The following is a 24,866-nucleotide window of genomic DNA, read 5'->3' as shown; positions in this document are numbered from 1 at the left end:
TACAGCGCTGTTGCTAAGATTTTGTTGTATATTTCCTGCTGTTTGTTTTTGCTTCTGGGACCGTTGTTGCTCTTGGCACAGCTCCCTCTGGTGCCTCTGTTGCCTCTGGTGCCTCTGTTCGAGCTGCTGCGCCCGAGCACCTGATGATATTTTGTTATCACTACTGCTTTTGCTGCTACTAGTGTTGCTCGTTCTATAGGAACTACGGCACACAAAACGGTATTATTATAATAAGTTACACTCTACTACTACTACTGGTAATACTGCTACAGGAATTTCTACTAGATTACTATTTTATATATATATATATATATATATATATATATATATATATATATATATATATATATATATATATATATATATTTGTACATATAAATATATCGTGTACATTTTTATAATAAATTACATCCTAAACGAAATCAAATATGTCCTAACTCTTGGCTGATTCTGAGAATAACATCACACGACCAAACTGCATTATCACACACACACACACACACACACACACACACACACACACACACACACACACACACACGCACACACGCACGTGCGTGGTGCTGTAGGGAACGGTATCAGGTCTCACTAAGTTCCGGATATTCATCAAAATCATGATAAAGGATATACGACCCTAAATTCACATCCATGAGTGCGGCCGACGTAATACCGGCGAGAAGCCCCGTGAGGGACGATGACTCTGGGCGTCTAGGCTACAGGGATACCTGTATGCTCTTCGAAGATGGTAGTAAAGTTGATAATTTAACATTAACCATGATAAATGTAGTATGAACGCGGGGAAATATAATCAGCATTGGTACACGAGGTTGTTCTTCTGGCTGTACCAGAACAAAGTTGTTCTTCAGACTGTACCAGTATAAGGTTGGAAGGGTTAAGAACGACGCAGTCTTAAGAGAGGTTTAAGGCAGCTGCTGGATTAGTTAGGAGGAAGATAAGGGACCCGGTCATAGGTGGCACTCTTCCAAGAAGTTGAGGTGGAGATGAATGGCTCTCTAGGATAATGACGAGTCAATTGCCTACTCCAGAAATATTAAAAAAACCATTGAACTGTCCTCCATTGATAACTAGGAACACTTTTATGGAAAGACTCGTATGTATCTATCTTGAGGTTATCTTGAGATGATTTCGGGGCTTTTTAGTGTCCCCGCGGCCCGGTCCTCGACCAGGCCTCCACCCCCAGGAAGCAGCTCGTGACAGCTGACTAACACCCAGGTACCTATTTTACTGCTAGGTAACAGGGGCATAGGGTGAAAGAAACTCTGCCCATTGTTTCTCGCCGGCGCCTGTGATCGAACCCAGGACCACAGGATCACAAGTCTAGCGTGCTGTCCCCTTGGCCGACCGGCTCCTCAGGATGTATGGTCAGGATGGATTTCCTTTATGTAAGGCTGAGATTATTGCTTTTGTTTATTGAAGTCTGTGGATGAGTACAGCTGGGTTTAAACAGCAAGATGATATAAAATCGGGCGGAAAATAAATACATAAACAATAAATTAAAGACTAGATAGATAAGCTTTTAAACTACACGAAAGATTGGCAGATGTGATTTAATGCTGAAAATGTCGGGTTCTGAGTTTAGGTAATAATAGTAATAGTTGGCAGATGTCAGCTGGACAGTGTTGACGTTGCCAAGTACGAATGCCGGAAAGATCTGGGAGTTTAGGGTTAGTGTAGGGAGGAGTTATTGCTGTAAAGCAGGCGAGGAGTCACAATAACGTGGCTAAAGTATGTTGACCAGACCACACACTAGAAGGTGAAGGGACGACGACGTTTCGGTCCGTCCTGGACCATTCTCAGGTCAATTGTGAGAATGGTTCTCACAATCGACTTGAGAATGGCCCAGGACGGACCATAACGTCGTCGTCCTTTCACCTTCTAGTGTGTGGTCTGTTCAACATTGCTGTAAACAACCGATGGCTAGAAAGGCGGGATCCAAGAGTCAATGCTCGATCCTGTAGGCACAAATAGGTGAGTACAGGGTGTGTGAGTGCAAGAGGGCACTGGTGGCTGAACGTACAGCACGCTGGATACGTAAACCTGTGGTCCGGGGTTCGATTCCCGGCTATGGTGGAAACAGATGAGCAGAGTTCCTTTCACTCCTGATGCCCCTGTTACTAATAGTAAATTACGGAGCTTAAGGCAAAATATCAATGCATAAATAAATCTGTGATTTATTTACAGAAGTGCAAGCAACAGGTCATCTAATGTTGTTGTTCAGCTTTCTCTTGCCCCCATTGCGTTCATGTCTGTCTTGCTTACCATACTAAAGTATTTAAATTCGCAAGAATGCGTGCAGAGAAGAATGACGAAGTTAATCCCCCCAGGAGTTGTAAGCCTTTTATTATGAATGTAGATTTAAAACGCGTACTCAACACTCTCTCACCCTGTCCATGGAGGACACAAGAAAATGTATATATGCTGGATAGCATTGTAAATGTGTGGCCACGTCTGTGGTAGAAAATAATAATAATAATAATAATAAAAACTCTACACTCTCCAGAATGGCGGAGAGTAAAGGTTGATATGACTGAAGTGTATACATCTTTGAAAGGGTACCTTGAGGTGTTTCCAACAAAGTACAACAAAGATTATTATTAATAACGTCTCAAATATATCCTCACGAAACAATGGACATGAATTGGATCATTTAGGATCGAGGAAAGACGTGAAAAATACTGGTTTGGGAACAAGGTAATAATAGAACAAATTACTAGGTAACAAGGGATCGCTGAACTGCTTCTAGCGTAGATTTGGACATATATATGAATGATTGGTTGTCCCGGTTACAATTCTTTTTACCATGTCGTAGCTCAGTCGATTAAGGCAGAGTCTGGGATGCTCTCAGACGTAGGTTCGAACCCCCGTCACGGCCCTTGTGGATTTGTTCATTTGATGCATCACGCTATTGTGATTTCTGTGTGTAGTGTAGTGTATATATATGAATGAGTTCGGGTTGGCATTAATAGAGGATCAGCCTCGTATGGTCCAATAGCCCTTCTGCAGTTCCTTATATCCTCATGTTATCAAGGCTGTTATCCTCATGTTATCAAGGCTGTTATCCTCATTACACTATCACAAAGTTATCACCTTACACTATCTCTTCTTTGCTGCCACTTTTAATACCTTAGGTTTCGATGAAACTAATTGTTATTTAACATTTGAAAGCGTGTAATTAATACAAACAATTACTCGGGTATTAGTATGTGGTCGTTAACCCGAGTACGCTGTATAAACAGGCGTAGAGTCATTTGAATATTTAAGTCGTTAGCTGTAGACTGGCTCTCTCCAGACATAAATATTCAATTACTAGTACAAACGACCCCCCTGAGTAAGACCGGCTTCCATCGCACTATGATTAATTCTTCAATTTCCCTCAGTTTTAATGAGTTTCTCTTGAAAGTTCAAGCAAACGATTAAGCCTTAGCGTTTCGAGCTAATGGTTTCAACCCCAAGTGTGTTGAGCTCAGTAGGTTTCAACCCCCTGCGTGTTGAGCTCAGTAGGTTTCAACCCCCTGCGTGTTGAGCTCAGTAGGTTTCAACCCTAAGTGTGTTGAGCTCAGTAGGTTTCAACCCTAAGTGTGTTGAGCTCAGTAGGTTTCAACCCTAAGTGTGTTGAGCTCAGTAGGTTTCAACCCCCTGCGTGTTGAGCTCAGTAGGTTTCAACCCTAAGTGTGTTGAGCTCAGTAGGTTTCAACCCTAAGTGTGTTGAGCTCAGTAGGTTTCAACCCTAAGTGTGTTGAGCTCAGTAGGTTTCAACCCTGTGTTGAGCTCAGTAGGTTTCAACCCTGTGTTGAGCTCAGTAGGTTTCAACCCTGTGTTGAGCTCAGTAGGTTTCAACCCTGTGTTGAGCTCAGTAGATTTCAACCCTGTGTTGAGCTCAGTAGGTTTCAATCCCCTGTGTGTCGAGCTCAGTAGGTTTCAACCCCCTGCGTGTTGAGCTCAGTAGGTTTCAACCCCCTGCGTGTTGAGCTCAGTAAGTTTCAACCCCCTGCGTGTTGAGCTCAGTAGGTTTCAATCCCCTGCGTGTCGAGCTCAGTAGGTTTCAACCCCTTGCGTGTCGACCTCAGTAGGTTTCAACCCCCTGCGTGTCGACCTCAGTAGGTTTCAACCCCCTGCGTGTCGAGCTCAGTAAGTTTCAACCCCCTGCGTGTCGAGCTCAGTAGGTTTCAATCCTAAGTGTGTCGAGCTCAGTAGGTTTCAACCCCCTGCGTGTCGAGCTCAGTAGGTTTCAACCCTAAGCGTGTCGAGCTCAGTAGGTTTTAACCCCCTGCCTGTTGAGCCCAGCAGGATCAACCCCCTGCCTGTTGAGCCCAGCAGGATCAACCCCCTGCCTGTCGAGCCCATCAGGATCAACCCCCTGCCTGTCGAGCCCAGCAGGATCAACCCCCTGCCTGTTGAGCCCAGCAGGATCAACCCCCTGCCTGTCGAGCCCATCAGGATCAACCCCCTGCGTGTTGAGCTCAGTAGGTTTCAATCCCCTGCCTGTCGAGCCCAGCAGGATCAACCCCCTGCGTGCTGAGCCCAGCAGGATCAATCCCATGCCTGCCAAAGCTCGGTGGATTCTAAACGTCATCTGTCAAACTCAGTACCCTTAAACCCCCTAACTTTTCAAGCCCATTAGGCTTAAACCCCCTGCATGTCAAGCTCATTAGGTTCAAATCCTGATCGGACAACCCTAATAGGTTCAAACCCCTAACTGACAAGTTCAGTAGATTCTAGCTTGTCAGGCTCAGCAGGGGTCAAGCCCTAACCTGTCAAGTTTAATAGGTTCAAATCCCCCCCCTGCCCTGCCTGTCAAGCCCAATAGGTTCAAACACTGACGTGAGTCAGAGTCAACAGTTAACAGTTAACAGTCTTCAGTCAACAGCTAACAGTCTAACTGGGCTAACAGTGCTGTAATCGACCCTCACTAACTCTTATCATCAACACAATGTTTCATAAAGTAGTTAATTGTACTTTTGTAATCGTGTTACTCTAGGGAGTAATAATATGGAGTGTTATTACTGTGTATAGATCGTATACTTGTGTGACAATAATTCCAGGTGGAGCGGGCTCACCATAGCCCGTGCTACTTGGAACTTTTTGTTCCAGGTAGCGAATCTTTAACAACAACAACAACCAGGTAGAGGAAGGTACGGCCGGTATAATGAGTACGGCCGGTATGAGTACGGCTCGTATAATGAGTACGGCCAGTATAATGAGTACGGCCAGTATAATGAGTACGGCCGTTATAATGAGTACGACCCGTATAATGAGTACGACCCGTATAATGAGTACGACCCGTATAATGAGTACGGCAAGTATAATGAGTATAATGATTGGGTGTTTGTCGCGAGTGGGTGGTGTGGGTGGCAGGAAGGATAACGTTGCCACGGTCATGTCTCTGTTGCCACGGTCACGTCTCCGTTGCCACAGTCATGTCTCCGTTGCCACGGTCACGTCTCCGTTGCCACGGTCACGTCTCCGTTGCCACAGTCATGTCACCGTTGCGACGGTCATATCACCGTTGCCACGGTCATGTCTCCGTTGCCACGGTCACGTCACCGTTGCCACGGTCACGTCTCCGTTGCCACGGTCATATCACCGTTGCCACGGTCACGTCTCTGTTGCCACGGTCATATCACCGTTGCCACGGTCATGTCTCCGTTGCCACGGTCACGTCTCTGTTGCCATAGTCACGTCTCCGTTGCCACGGTCACGTCTCCGTTGCCAGGCGTGCATGGTAGCTGACAGTCATGGCCGAATTATCACCCACAATTACCTTAGAGCTGTCAGAAACAAATTAGAAATGACAACCTCTCCGTGGCTGAATGGGTCACGTGATGGCTGTAACCGCACGACACTTGCAAGTGTGAGACGATTTAATTTAGCGAACCGGCTATCGTAGCGATGGTAGTTATATTGTTAATGTTATTGCGTATGCAAAATTGCTATCGTTGTGTTATAATATGGGTTGCAAAATGGGTCATAATATGGGTTGCAAAATGGGTCATAATATGGGTTGCAAAATGGGTCATAATATGGGTTGCAAAATGGGTCATAATATGGGTTGCAAAATGGGTCATAATATGGGTTGCAAAATGGGTCATAATATGGGTTGCAAAATGGGTCATAATATGGGTTGCAAAATGGGTCATAATATGGGTTGCAAAATGGGTCATAATATGGGTTGCAAAATGGGTCATAATATGGGTTGCAAAATGGGTCATAATATGGGTTGCAAAATGGGTCATAATATGGGTTGCAAAATGGGTCATAATATGGGTTGCAAAATGGGTCATAATATGGGTTGCAAAATGGGTCATAATATGGGTTGCAAAATGGGTCATAATATGGGTTGCAAAATGGGTCATAATATGGGTTGCAAAATGGGTCATAATATGGGTTGCAAAATGGGTCATAATATGGGTTGCAAAATGGGTCATAATATGGGTTGCAAAATGGGTCATAATATGGGTTGCAAAATGGGTCATAATATGGGTTGCAAAATGGGTCATAGTATGGGTTGCAAAATGGGTCATAATATGGGTTGCAATATGGATGTACGGTACTAAGATAAGTGTGTGCTTCGGACACCTGTTTCATAATATATGTACTGGAGTCAAAACTGGCTGCTTTGAACATGTTCAACAGCACCAACCACCGGAATGAACAATACAATATAGATCAATGCAATTGAACGCGTTCACGAAGAGCAGCCAGTTCCTGAACGCGTTCACGAAGAGCAGCCAGTTCCTGAACGCGTTCAATTGTACCATAAGTTTATTCTCGAACTTTAGTATATTTTTATCCAAATATTTTTATCCAAATTTGAAGTTTTGTTTTTTGTCGTTTACGTAGAGTGAAGAGCGACAAACTTGAATCTTTTTAACTGTTATTTTTATTTTTATAGTTTCTGATTCATTGTATTCAGATTCTTGAAGTTCGGACACTTCCGTGATGATGACGTCACACTTCGAGGGACTTCCGTGATGATGACGTCACACTTCGAGGGACTTCCGTGATGATGACGTCACACTTCGAGGGACTTCCGTGATGATGACGTCACACTTCGAGGGACTTCCGTGATGATGACGTCACACTTCGAGGGACTTCCGTGATGATGACGTCACACCTCAAGGGTCCCAATCCAGACGAGGGGGGCCCCAATCTAGACGAGAGGGAGGTCCCAATCCAGACGAGAGGGAGGTCCCAATCAGATGAGGGGGAGGAGGTCCCAATCCAGGCGAGAGGGAGGTCCCAATCAGACGAGAGAGAGGTCCCAATCAGACGAGAGAGAGGTCCCAATCCACGTGGGTCATCCACTTCCCCATGGTAACGTACCGACCGTGCGACGGGTCCCGTGTCAAGTAACCGCGAGAATTAAGAGTCTGAGAGTCGTCGAGACGCTGGAACTGACGGGATATCGGGCTGGCTGTCAGTCACAGGAGCCCTGAGGCGCCCCCTGCGTGTGGATGGTTGACGCCTACACCACCGCCTCCGTCGCTATTACGGCCGATTTGCGTTCTCCGGATGGCCCCTTTTTCGTCCTCGGGCCCTGGAGGAGCGTGCTGGAAATTGCCTGCCGCCCTGGACACCGTGGAGGCTCCAGGCACTCCCCCACCATTGTTCCTGGCCATATTTACGGTGGAGTTTGGTCACGGCGGCGGACAATATTGATTACGTGTGGAAATGGTTGATAATGCGAATTGACGTCATCAAAGGTGTTTCAAATGACGCGGCATCTGTGTCCTGGGCGACACCTGGCTTTTGAGAGTCTGGAGCCACATGTGAAGGCGAGATCAGCAGGTGTGTGTGTGTGTGTGGGTTTGAGGGAGTGAGTCTTCCCTATTGCAAGAGCGGGTATGGGAGAGGGTGGGGGGGGGGCACTGGGGGTGTAAATCTTGCGTGGAAGCCAGAGTTATCGGAGCCGGAGTTTGGTAAGACCCAGTCACAGTGTTTCATTATACGCCATTAACAATTGTCTGCGTGAAGGTGGTGGGGTTGCCTTCCCCACACTCCCTCCAAGCCCCACACCCCCGCCAGCCCCTCCCCCCCCCCACCAGGGCCCCCCCCAACAATAACAACAAACAGATCATACTTCAATAAAAGATATTACCCACACTGTACACGACTTGGCTCCCACCACCACCACACAGCCGTGCGCCAGGCCTTGGGAACCTGGAATGGGGCTTCAATAGAGCACCTAACCTCCCTCGCCACTCACACCTTCACAGTGTTTTGAACCACAATTCCTAAGCACGCACAGTAGGCTGGTGCTACTGTGCGTGTGGTGCAGTGGGTGTATCACACCATCACATCATTCACCATCACATACGGGCTATTCATGCCCGTGCCACCTCTTGGGTGGCTTAATCTTCACCATCACACAGAGGTCGCGAGTGGACAGCGCTCCGGGGTTGTAGTCATAAGGCCCCGAGATCGATTCCTCCCTCAGGCAGAATCAAATAGGCAGGGTTTCTCTTCCCTAATGCGTCTGTTCACCTAGCAGTAAATAGGTACACCTGGGAGTTAGTGCTGTTACGGGCTGCTTCCTGGGGATGTGTGTGTGTGTGTGTGTGAAATATATGTAGTAAATATGAATGAGGAACAAAGGTTGGTAGTTAGTACATTAGACACTGTTAGAAAGGCGGGGTCCAAGAGCTAGCGGCTCGATCCAGCAGGAACAAATAGTAAATACAGGTATCCTCTTGACGGAGTAATCCAGGTACACTCTCACTCTTGACAGAGTAACACAGGTACACTCACTCTTGACGGAGTAATCCAGGTATACTCTCACTCTTGACAGAGTAACACAGGTACACACTCACTCTTGACGGAGTAACCCAGGTACACACTCACTCTTGACGGAGTATCCCAGGTACACTCTCACTCTTGACGGAGTATCCCAGGTACACTCTCACTCTTGACGGAATATCCCAGGTACACTCTCACTCTTGACAGAGTAACGCAAGTACACTCTCACTCTTGACGGAGTAACGCAAGTACACTCATATATCTACCTTTATCACAAATAATTAAGAGGCTCGGTGCACCACAGTGCTATCCCTCACCACCTGTATGGTTCACCTATGGATTACCAAAGGTATCAAGTTGTGCCTTCGAAGCAACCAGTCGGTAAGTCAGGATAGGTGCTCTTGTAGCGTTGGATTTAACAATTCTGCCTACCTATCTCTGCCTACCTATCTCTGCCTACCTATCTCTGCTTACCTATCAGTGGCTATGGGGAAGCGAAGTTTAGCTCTTCATACTCCGCCTACTGACCTAGTTGTACCTGCTGCTTTTTAATATACGTATTCTGACGCTCGAATTGTTTGTCGAATCTGGCCTTTGAGTTATGGATGGAGGTGGCTTCCACAACCTTCTCTTTCGCTGCCTTCCACTTGTTGACCGCCCCTCCGTGCTGGCGACTGGTATTTCCTTACATCTCCTGTAACGACAGACCACTGGGACATTATCTAACACAGTGCACAGTTACAAACCCATTAAGACTTCAACTTAGATTCAACAGAGCAGAAGTTGTTAAACACATATGGCAAAATCGTACTGAAGCGACCATACGAGTCATAAATACTCATACTCCGCCCAAGTAAAACAGAAACAAGCAACACTTAGTGGGCCAGCCAGAGGCTTAGGGCCCGCGCAGGAATATCCCTGCAAAAAAATAAAAAATCTGTAAGCATTTTGTGTTTCCATTGTGTTTAGAGAGAGACTGCGGTGCGGCTGGTGGTGGTGGTGGAGGGTTGACATGTTGATCCTTGCCCGGAAGGAGAGCTTGAAGCCTGGCGTATCTGGTGGCACATCCCGGTCCGATGACACAGATACACTAGAGAGTACCTGGGTGTATTGTTGCACGCCGGGGCACGCCTCGTTATGCGCGTACGCACTTGAGGAACTGTACCCACACACGCTCGGGGAGCGTTCGGGCTTGTGGGACCCCCTACCTTGTGACGTTTGGGCTTGTGGGACCCCTACCTTGTGACGTTTGTTTGGGCTTGTGGGACCCCTACCTTGTGACGTTTGTTTGGGCTTGTGGGACCCCTACCTTGTGACGTTTGTTTGGGCTTGTGGGACCCCTACCTTGTGACGTTTGTTTGGGCTTGTGGGACCCCTACCTTGTGACGTTTGTTTGGGCTTGTGGGACCCCCTACCTTGTGACGTTTGGGCTTGTGGGACCCCCTACCTTGTGACGTTTGGGCTTGTGGGACCCCCTGCCTTGTGACGTTTGGGCTTGTGGGACCCCCTGCCTTGTGACGTTTGGGCTTGTGGGACCCGACCCAAGTCAGCCGTCATAGGACCCCCAAAAGCGAGCATACGTATCTTGAGTTATCAATTATTACACGACATAATCCCGCCCTTGTGCGTTGAGGACAGGACAGGAGAAATATCTTCTTCATCGAGGACAGGGACAAGAGAAGGTTCTTAGGATACGTTCTCACAAGCAGTATTGTTGCTTGCTGCAAAAGAAGTGTTGTTGTTGTTGTTGTGTTAGATTCAGCAACTCGGAACAAAAAGTTTCAAGTAGCACTGGCTATGGTGAGCCCATAGTGGACTTACCTGGCACAGGAGCGGGGCTGTAACTGGTTAATCAAATAGTTTTTGCGTTACTGTATATTCTTGGCGCCAGTGCCAGTGCCAGTGGAATAGATCTTCAAGAGGTTATCTTAAGATGATTTCGATGCTTAGCGTCCCCGCGGCCCGGTCCTCGATCAGACCTCCTTTTTGTTACACATCCCCCAGGAAGCAGCCCGTAGCAGCTGTCTAACTCCCAGGTACCTATTTACTGCTAGGTAAACAAGGGATCTTCAGAATGAAGGAAACTCTGCCCATTTGTTTCCGCCTCCGCCGGGATAGAACCCGGAACCTTAGAACTACGAATCCCGAGCGCTGTCCACTCAGCCGTCAGCCCCCCCTGAGGGAGGACACGCTCCACGGAACAGAATAATCTACACAGAGGAAGTTAGTGCGGGTTGGTGAGGCATCAAGGTACATTAGCGCTTACTATCATTGCGCTGAGCTATGGCGGGAAGGTACTTAGCTTAGGTCAGGGATAAGCGGTGGATTAGATTTAATTGATAGGTTCAATTACGGAGTCATGGGAGTTAATCCATGGTGTTTATACAGGTACTCCGGGACTCTCCTTCAGGGCTGAGTATGTACAGAAACAGGCAGGCATGCGCGCACTTGCACACACACAGACACACACACACACACACACACACACACACACACACACACACACACACACACACACACACACACACACACACACACCAATAGAGCCCAATAGGCTCGGGAACCTGTATTATACCTGTTGATTGACGGTTGAGAGGCGGGACCAAAGAGCCAGATCTCAACCCCCGCAAGCACAACTAGGTGAATACAACTAGGTGAGTACACACACACACACTTAAGACCAACAAACACACATATATACAAATACACATACATAAGCGCCCCTCACATACATACAAAAGCCTAAACCATGCGTGCCTAAAAGATTCATTCGTTCAAACTTTCCTTCCACCACTACGCTCATTTCCTGTGCTGGAAAAACATCTTTCTTAATGCTTCACCCGCGAACCCTCATTGCAAATAATTACCACTAGATATAAACACCTAACCTAACCTACCTCAGGACTCACTATACGTAAAACTATAATGCGTCGTTGGAAGCGGTTGCGACTTGGATGCGCATAGCCTGATGCTGGGGTTAAAAAGGACAGTCTACCCTCTAAAAATTATAATTCCCCCCAGCGATTGTACGAAATATAGATTGTTGTATAAAACAGGGTCCATGTATTATGCTATTAATATTTTGAAGCAGACAAGCAGGCAGCTAGAGGAAGCAGACAAGCAGGCAGCTAGAGGAAGCAGACAAGCAGACAACTAGACCAGTGGGTCGTTATTAGTTCATGTAAGACCCTAATCAACAAGTACGACGGTTCTCAAATCAACCGCCATCTATTATTTATTTATATTTTTTTATTTAGTCACACCTAACGATGTACACAGTTTTAACAATTAGAAAACGAGCTACGTGAGAGACCACTGTACAACAGCACCGCATAAGGCAGATTCCAGATATCTATGAAAGAGGAGAATTTCAATACATCTTCATTCGTTCCCGCTCATGTAAATGTATTGTAACTAATACAATTAAATACAAGAAGCTGGTTTTCATTTACTGAAGTGTGGAGCTCAATTATGAGTCGGCATCCCGTGCCTTCTCGCTGCTAATACAAACGTTTAAATCAATATATGTATAACTCTCACCAGAGACCCTTGACTACAATAATTAGCGTCCTCGTCTGCAGGTCAAGTGACCCAGCAAATATTTTCACCGCTTCTGCCATCACAAATATGAGGACATAATTGATATGTGTAATCAGTGGGATTAGCAAAAATGGAGAGTTGGTATTTGGTTTAGACCTAATCTGTTGGAAGTGATCCCGAATCAACGGAATTTTAATTAGTGAGATAAAGCCACGGCGCGTGATGAATTTGGATATAATTATAATATTATAATGAGCGATATTCAGAGTTCCTGGGCCCCGGGAAGCAGTGTAGAGATGGTGTCAGATTTGTGGGTGAGGTGTGTGTGTGTGTGTGCGTGCGCGAGATCATGTCCCAGTTCCTGCTCACAGAGTTTGCACCTGGAGTGCTCAGGATTGGGAGATCCGTCACCTGGAGCCACCTGCCACAGGTAACGGTAACCCAACCTGATCCTGGCAACCACTGTGTCGCTCAGTCTGGTCGACGTTTTGTGCTGCCCATAAACATAGGTATCGGATCTGAACAGGTCACAACTTTCTTACAATGGAAATTTTGCGGCTGTTGGATGTCTTTGATTTCTCCCCAATTAGAACTGAACGTTTGGAGCAATGCAATCTTAACAGCAAAGATGAGGACACAGATCTACTTTAATTTCGTCTTTGTTTAGATATGGCCGGCGGCTGAGCGGACAGAACACTGGACGCGTAAACCTGTGGTCCTATCCTAATTAGTTAGATTTGTGTGAGGTGGTCTCGGTTCAAAAGATTCGAACACAGACAGAAAGTCGCAATAACGTGGCTCAAAATTAGAAGCTCAACAAATCTGAAAATAAATGTAAATGAAGTTTCGGTCATCCCCTGGACCATTATCAAGTCGTGTAACGGTCCAGGATGGACCGAAACGTCGCCAATTGATTAATTTTCAGACTTGAGGTTTGGGTGTCTAAAAGGTTCTGATCCTTTATTCTGTGCAGCCAGCTGGTCATTTATAACTGCTATTATGAGGCTCATGTTAGTTAGCGTGAATGAGAAGTTTTTATGTGCTTGATAAACAGACTTCGAATCACAGAAAATTACTCCTACTCCTGCCAATATTTCGATTATTTACAACACTTACCTTAGCTCTTATAGCGATTTTCAGTTTTCTTCTCAACTAATTTCCAACTCTATTTGTGTATCGTCTGCAGACTTGCAAATGTTGTTGTTTTGAACAGTATATAATTTGTTTATACATATGGTATGCAACAGAGGTCCCAGGATAGGGCCCCGAACAACTTACATAAGTTCCCACTCTGACTTACCTCTATGTTAACTCTGTTTCTTTAGAAATAACCATCTTGAGGTTATCTTGAGATGATTTCGGGGCTTTTAGTGTCCCCGCGGCCCGGTCCTCGACCAGGCCTCTACCCCCAGGAAGCAGCCCGTGACAGCTGACTAACACCCAGGTACCTATTTTACTGCTAGGTAACAGAGGCATAGGGTGAAAGAAACTCTGCCCATTGTTTCTCGCCGGCGCCTGGGATCGAACCCAGGACCACAGGATCACAAGTCCAGCGTGCTGTCCGCTCGGCCGACCGGCTCCCTTACCGACCATACTCTGTAATCACTCGTGAGGCCCAGTATTTAACACTTTGCTAAAGTCGTTATAATATCGCAATCCTTCCTACTATCAACTGTTTGAAATTTGCTTGACATAAAAAAAATTAGGGTTAATTTGTTAAATTCGAGCATACTTTTATATAACTCTGTTTTGAATAATTAATTATTCAATGTTTTTCAAGGTGTAAAAGAACGCGTTTTGCAATTATTATTTCAAGCAGTGTTGCTACAGGAGAGGAAAATCTAATCGGACGATAGTTCGACACAAATTATGTCTCCCTTCAAAATCGGCACCACATTAGCAACCCTCCAAGACTCCAGTACTCTTCTCAACTCTTAAAAAATTTACCAGACTATAGTGTGCAGGCACACACACACACACACACACACACACACACACACACACACACACACACACACACACACAGACACACAGACACACAGACACACACACACAGACACACACACACACACACACACACACACACACACACACACACACACACACACACACACACACACATATAAACATGGAGGCTGACTCCATACACAGCTTTAAGTGTAGATATGATAGAGCCCCGTAGGCTCGGGAACCTGTACATTAGTTGATTGACCGTTGGGGGGCGGGACCAAAGAGCCAGAGCTCAACCTCTGCAAGCGCAATTAGGTGAGTACACACACATACACACAACAGAGAGGCATCAAAGAAGCAACAAATAAAGGCATGGAAATTGGATAAAAATAAATCTAATTGTTTTAGCAAATACAGAAAAAAATAATAGCGAGTGTTGAATTGATAGATAGATAGCGAGATAAGAGGGAAATTAAGATAACGAGAGAGCAGCAACATAGACGAGATCAAGCCAAGAGCAGCAGAGTACACAGACCTGAGACAAGAGGATCCCCTTGTCTAGTGTCTCCACATCATTACTATTCGAGCAGGGTGGACCAGAAGCCAACCCGTCCTGCTTAGTGTGCAGGCTAAACTACCTCATTAATCAACATCCAGTCATCTCCCATTGATATGATGAGCCCCATAACGTATCATCCTTTATGACCCCTACGGCCAGGGGCCAGGCGGGCCATGGGAGGGCGCGCCAGGGGAGTGATCCCTAGGGCCCTGTGGCTCTCAGGGGCCCCTGTTGTTACGTCTCCCGGTAGCAGCTCGGGGCAGGTGTTTACATGGTGCAGCCGTCGCCAACACTGGGGTTTATATCCTCGTATTTTATCTCTTCCTGGACAGGGGCCGTGATAGACATGGTTGGCATTGCTCGGTGGAGTCCCTTGGTGTGTGTGTGTGTGTGTGTGTGTGTGTGTGTGTGTGTGTGTGTGTGTGTGTGTGTGTGTGTGTGTGTGTGTGTGTTGGGGGGTGGTGGGGTGGATCCCACTGATGGGGTGTGTGTGTGTGTGTTGGGGGAGAGGAGGAGAAGGGAGGGTTTTGGGGGGATTTGATCGCACTAGGACCTGTAAACCTGCCACCCTAATATACCTCTTGGTATATGTACATCAAGAAGTGGAGATACACATTTTATTGTTTATATGTCTTGTGTTGTACATTTGTTGACTCCATTGAGGCAGATCATGAGTATAGACACGCCTGCGGTCATATTCCCGCACTATTCCACGACCACAAACCTTTATACACACACACACACACACACACACACACACACACACACACACACGCCATCATGGAGCCCCCACCTGAAGAAACACATAAAGAAACTGGAGAAGGTTCAGAGGTTTGCGACGAGGCTTGTCCCAGAGCTACGAGGGATGGGATATGAAGAGCGGCTGAAGGAACTGAACCTTACGACACTAGAGAAAAGAAGGGAGAGAGGAGATATGATAGGGACATATAAAATACTCAGGGGAATTGACAAAGTGGAAATAGATCAAATGTTCACACGTAATAATAACAGAACGAGGGGACATGGGTGGAAACTGGAAACTCAGATGAGTCACAGAGATGTTAGGAAGTTTTCTTTTAGCGTGAGAGTAGTAGAAAAATGGAATGCACTTGGGGAACAGGTTGTGGAAGCAAATACTATTCATACTTTTAAAACTAGGTATGATAGGGAAATGGGACAGGAGTCATTGCTGTAAACAACCGATAGCTAGAAAGGCGGGATCCAAGAGTCAATGCTCGATCCTGCAAGCACATATAGGTGAGTACACACACACACACACACACACACACACACACACACACACACACACACACACACACACACAAATGGATCCTGGCTATAAACCTGGGAGAACCCTTTTCAATACGATCAAATAAATCACTATTTTTTCATTACATGGGAATCACTGAAGGTCCCTAAAGCCATAGCAAACACGCATACGTGAAAACATATACGCTCACCCACTACTTATAACCTACATCAGACTATTCCTCGAGTATGCATCTCAGACCAGAAATTAACTTCCAAAAATGCAAAAATTAAACCCCAAAAAATCTAAAGGTGTGGCAAAGCTTGAATAAACAACAACTCTTTGGTTATCATAATATCCAATATTGAAAAGTATTTTAAGCGTTAGCAAAGTGACTTACCTCCAGAGTATAATATATTGTAACTAATGATAGAGGTTACAGTGCAAGAAGTTTGTTACTGGCTCTCGTTATTAATGATAAAGTGTGCAGGTATATTGTGAAAAAGCTAATGCCAGATATTCTCTGAGGTCTGATTAAGACCTTTTGTGTTCTCAGTAATCCCTCCACGCACCCCCTCCCCCACCCCTCCACGCACCCCCTCCCCCACCCCTCCACGCACCCCCTCCCCCACCCCTCCACGCACCCCCTCCCCCACCCCTCCACGCACCCCCTCCCCCACCCCTCCACGCACCCCCTCAAAAATATATGATATTTAGATATATATTTTTATGCAAGTTATTTTTGTGCAAGATATTAAGGTGAATAACAAGACAAAGAGGTCGTGTTGAAACTGAGGTTCAGCTGGACTGAGGTTCAGCTGGTTCGGCTATATAGCACCAGAGAGGGATCAGGAGAAAGATTTGGGATGGGACGGGGAAAATGGAACGGTACCCAACCCCTTGGTAGACGATCGGGGATTGAACAACGGCCTGCATGAAGAGAGGTCGTCGCTCTACCGTCTACACAATTGTCTATGTACAGGTTGAGTTTACTTAACTACTTAACAGGTGTAACAGGTTTACTTAACAGGTGTACCAGACGTTGCTCGGGGTGACAAGAGGCCACATCTTCAGTATACAGAAAATCGGTAGAAGCCATTAGGAGGAGGATTCGAACTCGCTCATTTGGGGACTCCCAAGCTAAGCGCCCTAGACCTCCACGCCACGACATGGTAAAAAAAAGCAATGCAACCTGGGATGCCACTGAACCCTCTATGATTCCCGAGACTTACAACTGAAGTCCAATCAGGGTTTGAAGCAATGACCCCCCCCCCACGTACTTATGCCACATGACAGCCATGCCACATGACAGTAATGCCACATGACAGTAATGCTGTCACATAAGATATCTGGACAGGTTAGGTTAGGTTAAAAACAATATAAAACCATGTTTTATATTGAAGAGCACCTGCTCTTCACATTATCAGCTCTAGGTCTCTAGAGAACAGTGTCAAAATCACAGTGTCTCAAACACTCGCAAGATACCACAAGTAACTATTTATTTATATAATAAATAATATAGATTTATTTATATAATAAATCTATACCCGCCTCGTAAACACAAAATAAAAGCAATAAGCATTATTTTGAGAGTGCTACTGAATATCTACACAGCATCTTCATTAAATAACAAGTAGCACTCTATGAATAATTTGGAGTTAAGCTGCTATGATGCATAACCTTAAGAAAGATGGATGTGGGTGCCACAAAACAATATGGCACGACTCAGACAAATAATCAAAGCCAATAAAGCAGATAAAATTTTCATATAGATCATAATGGGTTATTGATCAGTATTTCAGAATTATTGTATTAAAGTTGGCATGGCTTCTACTGTTAAATGTAGGACCAGTGAACAGATATCTAATTTATTAGATATCGTATCTGGCAGACAGATTGATATATTAGAATGTCAAAAAAATATGATTGGCTGTAAAAGCCTGAAATGTATATTCATGGCATCAACACTGGGTTCATTATGACCATATTCCCACCCTGCCAGGTGCCAGGCCTCTCAGGTGCCAGCCCTACCAGGTGCCAAGCCTGCCAGGTGCCAAGCCTGCCAGGTGCCAAGCCTGCCAGGTGCCAGCCCTCCATACTCAAACTCCCTTGTGCACCGCTTCCCAAATATGTCTATGTGACTTGCAGACTGGTACCAAGAGAGAGAGAGAGAGAGAGAGAGAGAGAGAGAGAGAGAGAGAGAGAGAGAGAGAGAGAGAGAATGGCAGAAAAAGACAGAGAGAAAACAGAAATCACAGAAACCCGGTGAACCCAGGGGCCTCTGTGTAACCCATCTAGTATATTAATTATTTTTGGGGGAACATGTTGGGCTCCTGGCCATGGAGGCAGAGGACGTCTGCCTCAGGAGAGTTGTGCAACATTATATCACAATGGTTAGATTTTAATTCGTCTTGCAATAGGACGTTAATCAAGATGAATTTACTGTCATTTTTATAAGCGTTTAAGATGAGTGAAATAGTCCAAAATAAGATATTTGAACATACAGTAGTTCAACACTTAGCGTCTTCTGATGAAGAGAGCGGAACGAGGCCCACCTTCAAGGGTTCTCTGAGAGAAATGATACAGTGGCCATTTTCTTACCTAAACCGCTTCATATTGTGTCGTTTTATACATATATAACAGAGTATAATCAACTTCGTAGTACAGTCCAAGACAGTTTAACATTTTTGCTCTAACTGTGCTTGCAAATCCCACCGCGTTGCTGTTCCCCACTTTAATGCTAGCCTGGGATATTTCTACTGAACATTTTGTATAGACTTAGATCCATAATGAAAAAAATGTGTGATAATGTCTTTTGACACAAGTTCTGAAATTTCAACCCTATTGACCAGATTATATATATTTTTTTTTTTTAAGTTTCTTTGTGGTACTTGTGTCTTACAAAGTCCCTCGTATGACAAGGCTATGCGTTGCTTTCCTCATTATCCAGGGCTGGTTGGTCCCTCCATACAGCTGTGGACCACCTGTTGTCGCACCTGCTCTGCGTGTTATATAGGATTGGTTAGTCTCCCAACAGCTATTTGAACACCTGTTATCGCACCTGTTCTGCCTGTTTCCTAAGGTCGACTGGTCGCTGGGGACCAGCGTGTAAGAATACCTGATGTAAACATCTGTGTTGTGGGTTTGTGGCGGGCGTCAGAAGGCGCGTTCCGCCCCCATCACAGATTTTAGATATAAACACAGACGGATACTCTTCAAAATCAGAAACTAAGGCAGATTTCTGCCTTTCTGGTTCTGGCAGCCGCAAGGACCAGGCAGCTTTATCTACCATAAAGCTTGGAGCTTTATCTACCATAAAGCTTGGAGCTTTATTTACCATAAAGCTTGGAGCTTTATCTACCATAAAGCTTGGAGCTTTATCTACCATAAAGCTTGCAGCTTTATCTACCATAAAGCTTCCAGCTTTATCTACCATAAAGCTTGGAGCTTTATCTACCATAAAGCTCGGAGCTTTATCTTCCATAAAGCTTTGAGCTTTATATACCATAAAGCTTGGAGCTTTATCTACCATAAAGCTTGCAGCTTTATCTACCATAAAGCTTGCAGCTTTATCTACCATAAAGCTTGCAGCTTTATCTACCATAAAGCTTGCAGCTTTATCTACCATAAAGCTTGCAGCTTTATCTACCATAAAGCTTGCAGCTTTATCTACCATAAAGCTTGCAGCTTTATCTACCATAAAGCTTGGAGCTTTATCTACCATAAAGCTCGGAGCTTTATCTTCCATAAAGCTTTGAGCTTTATATACCATAAAGCTTGGAGCTTTATCTACCATAAAGCTTGCAGATTTATCTACCATAAAGCTTGCAGCTATATCTACCATAAAGCTTGGAGCTTTATCTACCATAAAGCTTGGAGCTTTATCTACCATAAAGCTTGGAGCTTTATCTACCATAAAGCTTGCAGCTTTATCTACCATAAAGCTTGCAGCTATATCTACCATAAAGCTTGGAGCTTTATCTACCATAATGCTTGGAGCTTTATCTACCATAAAGCTTGGAGCTTTATCTACCATAAAGCTTGGAGCTTTATCTACCATAAAGCTCCAAGATAATACAACATACACCACAACTCACCAGCCATTACCCGGACACAGTGTACAGAAGTCAAAAGACGAAATATTATGGCATTGATCGTCAGGAATTCAACAGTTGACTCACTGGATGTGAACTTTAGTTTCATCTACAACAGTCCATCATACAAAATGTGTTGACCATGTCTCACAGTTGAGGAGTCTCATATTCTGTCTTTTTCTCAACCTCATTCTAATCGGGAACTCAGATTTTGTCTTTTTCTCAACCTCATTCTAGTCGGGAACTCAGATTTTGTCTTTTTCTCAACCTCATTCTAGTCGGGGACTCAGATTTTGTTTTTTCTTAACCTCACTATGTTGTAAGCTATGACTCGAGATTCCATCATTCACGCCTAACCTAAACCTAAGCACTGAGTCTCTTATTTTTGCCTTTTCTTTTGCAAATTGCTGAATAAATTTAACTCAAATTTCATCTATATTTTGAATATGTACGCGAGTGAAAAGCCTTTTATGTGTAACTTGTGATACACAGTATATATTTGTATCTATAAACTGGGAGGGTTGGATTCTTGGATTCTTGAGAAGTCTGTCTTCTCTCCAGAGGTTCTTTTGCTACCAACATGACGGCGCTGTCCAAGGTTATTATTGTTCTAAACAGCCTCATTGTGCTTCGAAGCTTATATACACTTTTTAATAAATGCCAACAAAGTCGCCATGATTGAGGAAAGATGCACTGGTTTCGCAATTAGTGGCGTTAAAAAACGCTTCATAAATCCTGGTCCAGGGAACTGAACGCGATCCGTCCACTGCGCATTGCATGCGAAAAAAAAGGCAACAGCTGACAATTACGCACTTAATAACTCTCTCTTAATAAAGAAGGTAAAAAAATCTTCTTTATTGTACCCAGACCCCAACCCAACAGCTTAATAAAAAAAAATAAAGACAAATCCCACAATTTGAGTTAAGAGTTGATAAGGACGCTTCGGGGGGCTTCAAGAAAATAGACTTATGATAGAGTTCAGTCGATTAAGACAGTGTCTGGGATGCTCCCGGACGCAGGTTCGAACCCTCGTCACGGCCCTTGTGGATTTGTACATTTAACAGAGAGGAAGTTTGATTCTTATGGTCGGTGTCTGGAAAGGTGAGTTTCCATCCCCCCCCCCCCCCGTGTCTCTGAATCTGCCTAATGGGAAGGGAAAAAAGGGAGGGGGGGGAGGGAGGGAAGGGGAGGCCTTCCGGCCCAGTTCTTACGGCGATGATCAGTTATCGTGGTAAGTTATCGTGGTAAGTTATCATTATATAACATGACTTTCGAGGTGTCTTCCATCACGTCTAATTTCTGCCATTTAAGTGACTTTATTTCTTCGTGTTATCAAACACGTTGGAGGTGTTCAGAGTGCTCCGCTGTGAGCCTCGTGGTGCTCTAGAGTGCAGCGTTGAGGTGATCACGTTGTTCACTTCTCTGAAGTGCAAGAAATGAACTGTAGCATTTGTGCTGTCATCTGAACAGCTGTTCTGAGTGGCTTGTGTGTGTGTGTGTGTGTGTGTGTGTGTGTGTGTGTGTGTGTGTGTGTGTGTGTGTGTGTGTGTGTGTGTTCTGAGTGGCTTGTGTGTGTGTGTTCTGAGTGGCTTGTGTGTGTGTGTTCTGAGTGGCTTGTGTGTGTGTGTTCTGAGTGGCATGTGTGTGTGTGTTCTGAGTGGCTTGTGTGTGTGTGTTCTGAGTGGCTTGTGTGTGTGTGTTCTGAGTGGCTTGTGTGTGTGTGTTCTGAGTGGCTTGTGTGTGTGTGTTCTGAGTGGCTTGTGTGTGTGTGTTCTGAGTGGCTTGTGTGTGTGTGTTCTGAGTGGCTTGTGTGTGTGTGTTCTGAGTGGCTTGTGTGTGTGTGTTCTGAGTGGCTTGTGTGTGTGTGTTCTGAGTGGCTTGTGTGTGTGTGTTCTGAGTGGCTTGTGTGTGTGTGTTCTGAGTGGCTTGTGTGTGTGTGTTCTGAGTGGCTTGTGTGTGTGTGTTCTGAGTGGCTTGTGTGTGTGTGTTCTGAGTGGCTTGTGTGTGTGTGTTCTGAGTGGCTTGTGTGTGTGTGTTCTGAGTGGCTTGTGTGTGTGTGTTCTGAGTGGCTTGTGTGTGTGTGTTCTGAGTGGCTTGTGTGTGTTCTCTCGCTGAGTGCTCCATTATCTCATCGCTTGAGAATATCACCTTGGCTTCTTTACCTATGTGTGCTCAAGAGTAGAATTGTTTTGCTATAGCTTGTGGTCGACGGTACAGCTCCAATCCTTTGCAGGTCGACGTTCGATCCCCGATGGTCAAAATGCTTCGACACACTCCCCCCCCCCCCTTCCGTCCTATCCCAGCTCCTCACATCCCTTCCATGATATATATATATATATATATATATATATATATATATATATATATATATATGTATGTATGTATGTATGTATATATATATATATATATATATATATATATATATATATATATATATATATATATATATAATATAGTCATACCTGCTTTGCGCATGATTACCTTACCTCATTGCGCAGATGGTATGTCCTGCTCATGAAACAACACGAAGGTGGGGGCCCAAACCTCTTCCGGGGCACTGATATCAGGATCCAATGCTCCTTTAGAGTCCCGTCTATCGTTTAACGGAGCATATCGACACGCGAGGGTTCATTACTTACAAGCACGGCATATTATGTGGGGAACATAATTAAATCCTTAAACTATAGCCCGTGTCGGGTAATGGAGGGTTGGGGCTGGACGCGTCAGAGAGCTGGCCCTTCATAATCACTTTAATTCCACGTTCTTGGGGGGTTAATGATTGATGGATGGGACATGCGGTTAGTCACTAGATAACAGGAAATCTTTATTTATATAATGTCTGGCTAGATTATACGCTGGATATATCATAATAGACACGTTGAGCACGGGTTGTCCGGCCAAAATATACCCCTCTCAGTCAAGTGCTTCACTCTGCGATCTTATTTTGCTCCACTGGTTACGAGGTTCAAGCCATACACTAGGTCGGCCTGCTGGCCCTGCAGGCTTGGCTGCACTTATCACGGCATCGCTTGAACCTGATAACCATAATTCCCGCCATTGTTGCTTCTCATTATCGTCACTACTGCCGATGGAGGTGATAGTGGGGGAGAGTTATCAGGTCAGGGGCCCCCGGGGGAGCCGCGCCCCCCACCCACACACACACACAAGCTGTGGGGGGTCCAGAGGTGGGGGGGGGGGTGGACTCCTCATGCCCTAATCTGATTAGCTTTTATCTGGCTGATTCTTCGTGTGTTGAAATCTACCTCTACCCCTCTCTCTCTCTCTCTCTCTCTCTCTCTCTCTCTCTCTCTCTCTCTCTCTCTCTCTCTCTCTCTCTCTCTCTCTCTCTCTCTCTCTCTCTCTCTCTCACACACACACTCTTAATTCACTACCCCATTATATAGGACCCCATTTTATAGGACCCCATTAATACCCCCATGTATGCCATTCATCCATGTCACCTACCACCTTACCATTAGAGGATATAATCAGGTGCTAACACAGAAGAATTTGAGAATGTAAGGAGAGACCTTACGAAACGCATCACTAGGCGTCAGACCGAAATAATAAGTAAAAATGAACTTTGGAGAGTTAATTTTTTATCTTCCTGCTTCAGTGAAGAAAAACATAAGGAATATCGAGAAGATTCGTGCTAGAATCATAAATCTAAAACTTTTTAATTTTCAACGAAATTTGTTTAAAAGAAAGACTGCTACCAAATAATATATATATATATATATATATATATATATATATATATATATATATATATATATATATATATATATATATAATGTCGTACCTAGTAGCCAGAACGCACTTCTCAGCCTACTATGCAAGACCCGATTTGCCTAATAAGCCAAGTTTTCCTGAATTAATATTTTTTCTCTAATTTTTTTCTTATGAAATGATAAAGCTACCCATTTCATTATGTATGAGGTCAATTTTTTTTTATTGGAGTTAAAATTAACGTAGATATATGACCGAACCTAACCAACCCTACCTAACCTATATCTAACCTACCCTATATTTATAGGTTAGGTTAGGTTAATTAGCCGAAAAAGTTAGGTTAGGTTAGGTAGGTTAGGTAGTCGAAAAAACATTAATTCATGAAAACTTGGCTTAATAGCCAAATCGGGCCTTGCATAGTAGGCTGAGAAGTGCGTTCTGGCTACTAGGTACGACATATATATATATATATATATATATATATATATATATATATATATATATATATATATATATATATATATATATATATATATATATATATATATTGGTGTATACTGGCAGCAGGTTTTCTTTCAAACATGTCTCATTGAATCTGACAGCATATTCTGAATTTACTATCTTTTGATTTAAGGCTTCTATCCCTCTAACTATTTTCTTAGCATCAGGGCTTAGCTGAAATAGGAGTTCTCCAAAACTCATTTTCGTAATTTCAAGGTGAAGAAAAGAAGTGAATTACTATAGGATGTATTACACTTATTTATACAATTTGCACAACGTTTCGAACCTCCATGGTTCATTCTCAAGTGAAGAGAATTTTCAGGTTTGGTTGATTTTATACCCACACTGGGTCAGGTGATAAGACAATAAAGGTGAAAACATGGGGGGATACATAAGGGATAAAGGGGGGGTGAAACATAAGAATAGAGGTAACTGCGGAAGGCCTATTGGCCCATACGAAGCCGCTGCTAACTACATACAAAGATTA

At 44.5% G+C, this 24,866-nt stretch overlaps 3 protein-coding genes across 3 annotated transcripts in view; 2 read left to right on the top strand and 1 right to left on the bottom strand.

The window, feature by feature from the left end:
* The window catches only part of LOC123765068 (GMP reductase 2), a 114,851-nt gene that overhangs the window by 36,436 nt on the left and 53,549 nt on the right, over positions 1-24,866 (top strand). The window lies entirely within an intron of this gene.
* LOC138369584 (uncharacterized) lies at positions 5,982-7,025 on the top strand. Its single transcript, XM_069333005.1, has 2 exons — positions 5,982-6,568; positions 6,935-7,025. The coding sequence occupies exons 1-2, from the start codon at positions 5,982-5,984 to the stop codon at positions 7,023-7,025; spliced, it is 678 nt and encodes a 225-aa protein (XP_069189106.1).
* Positions 19,108-20,115, bottom strand: LOC138369583 (uncharacterized). Its single transcript, XM_069333004.1, has one exon. It carries the CDS (start codon positions 20,113-20,115, stop codon positions 19,108-19,110), a length of 1,008 nt encoding a protein of 335 aa, XP_069189105.1.

The sequence above is a fragment of the Procambarus clarkii genome, chromosome 29 (assembly GCF_040958095.1).
Source record: "Procambarus clarkii isolate CNS0578487 chromosome 29, FALCON_Pclarkii_2.0, whole genome shotgun sequence".
NCBI classification, from domain to species: domain Eukaryota; kingdom Metazoa; phylum Arthropoda; class Malacostraca; order Decapoda; family Cambaridae; genus Procambarus; species Procambarus clarkii.
Note: the sequence above shows the minus strand (reverse complement) of the source record. Positions and strands in the feature narration are given on the sequence as shown.

Excerpts from the sequence above, each read along its gene's own strand:
- LOC138369584 (XM_069333005.1), top strand. The coding sequence starts at position 5,982 with ATGGGTCATAATATGGGTTGCAAAATGGGTCATAATATGGGTTGCAAA. Across the intron at positions 6,569-6,934 it reads GGTTGCAATATGGATGTACG|ATTCTTGAAGTTCGGACACT; the intron begins GTACTAAGATAA and ends CATTGTATTCAG.
- LOC138369583 (XM_069333004.1), bottom strand. The coding sequence starts at position 20,115 with ATGGTAGATAAAGCTCCAAGCTTTATGGTAGATAAAGCTCCAAGCTTT.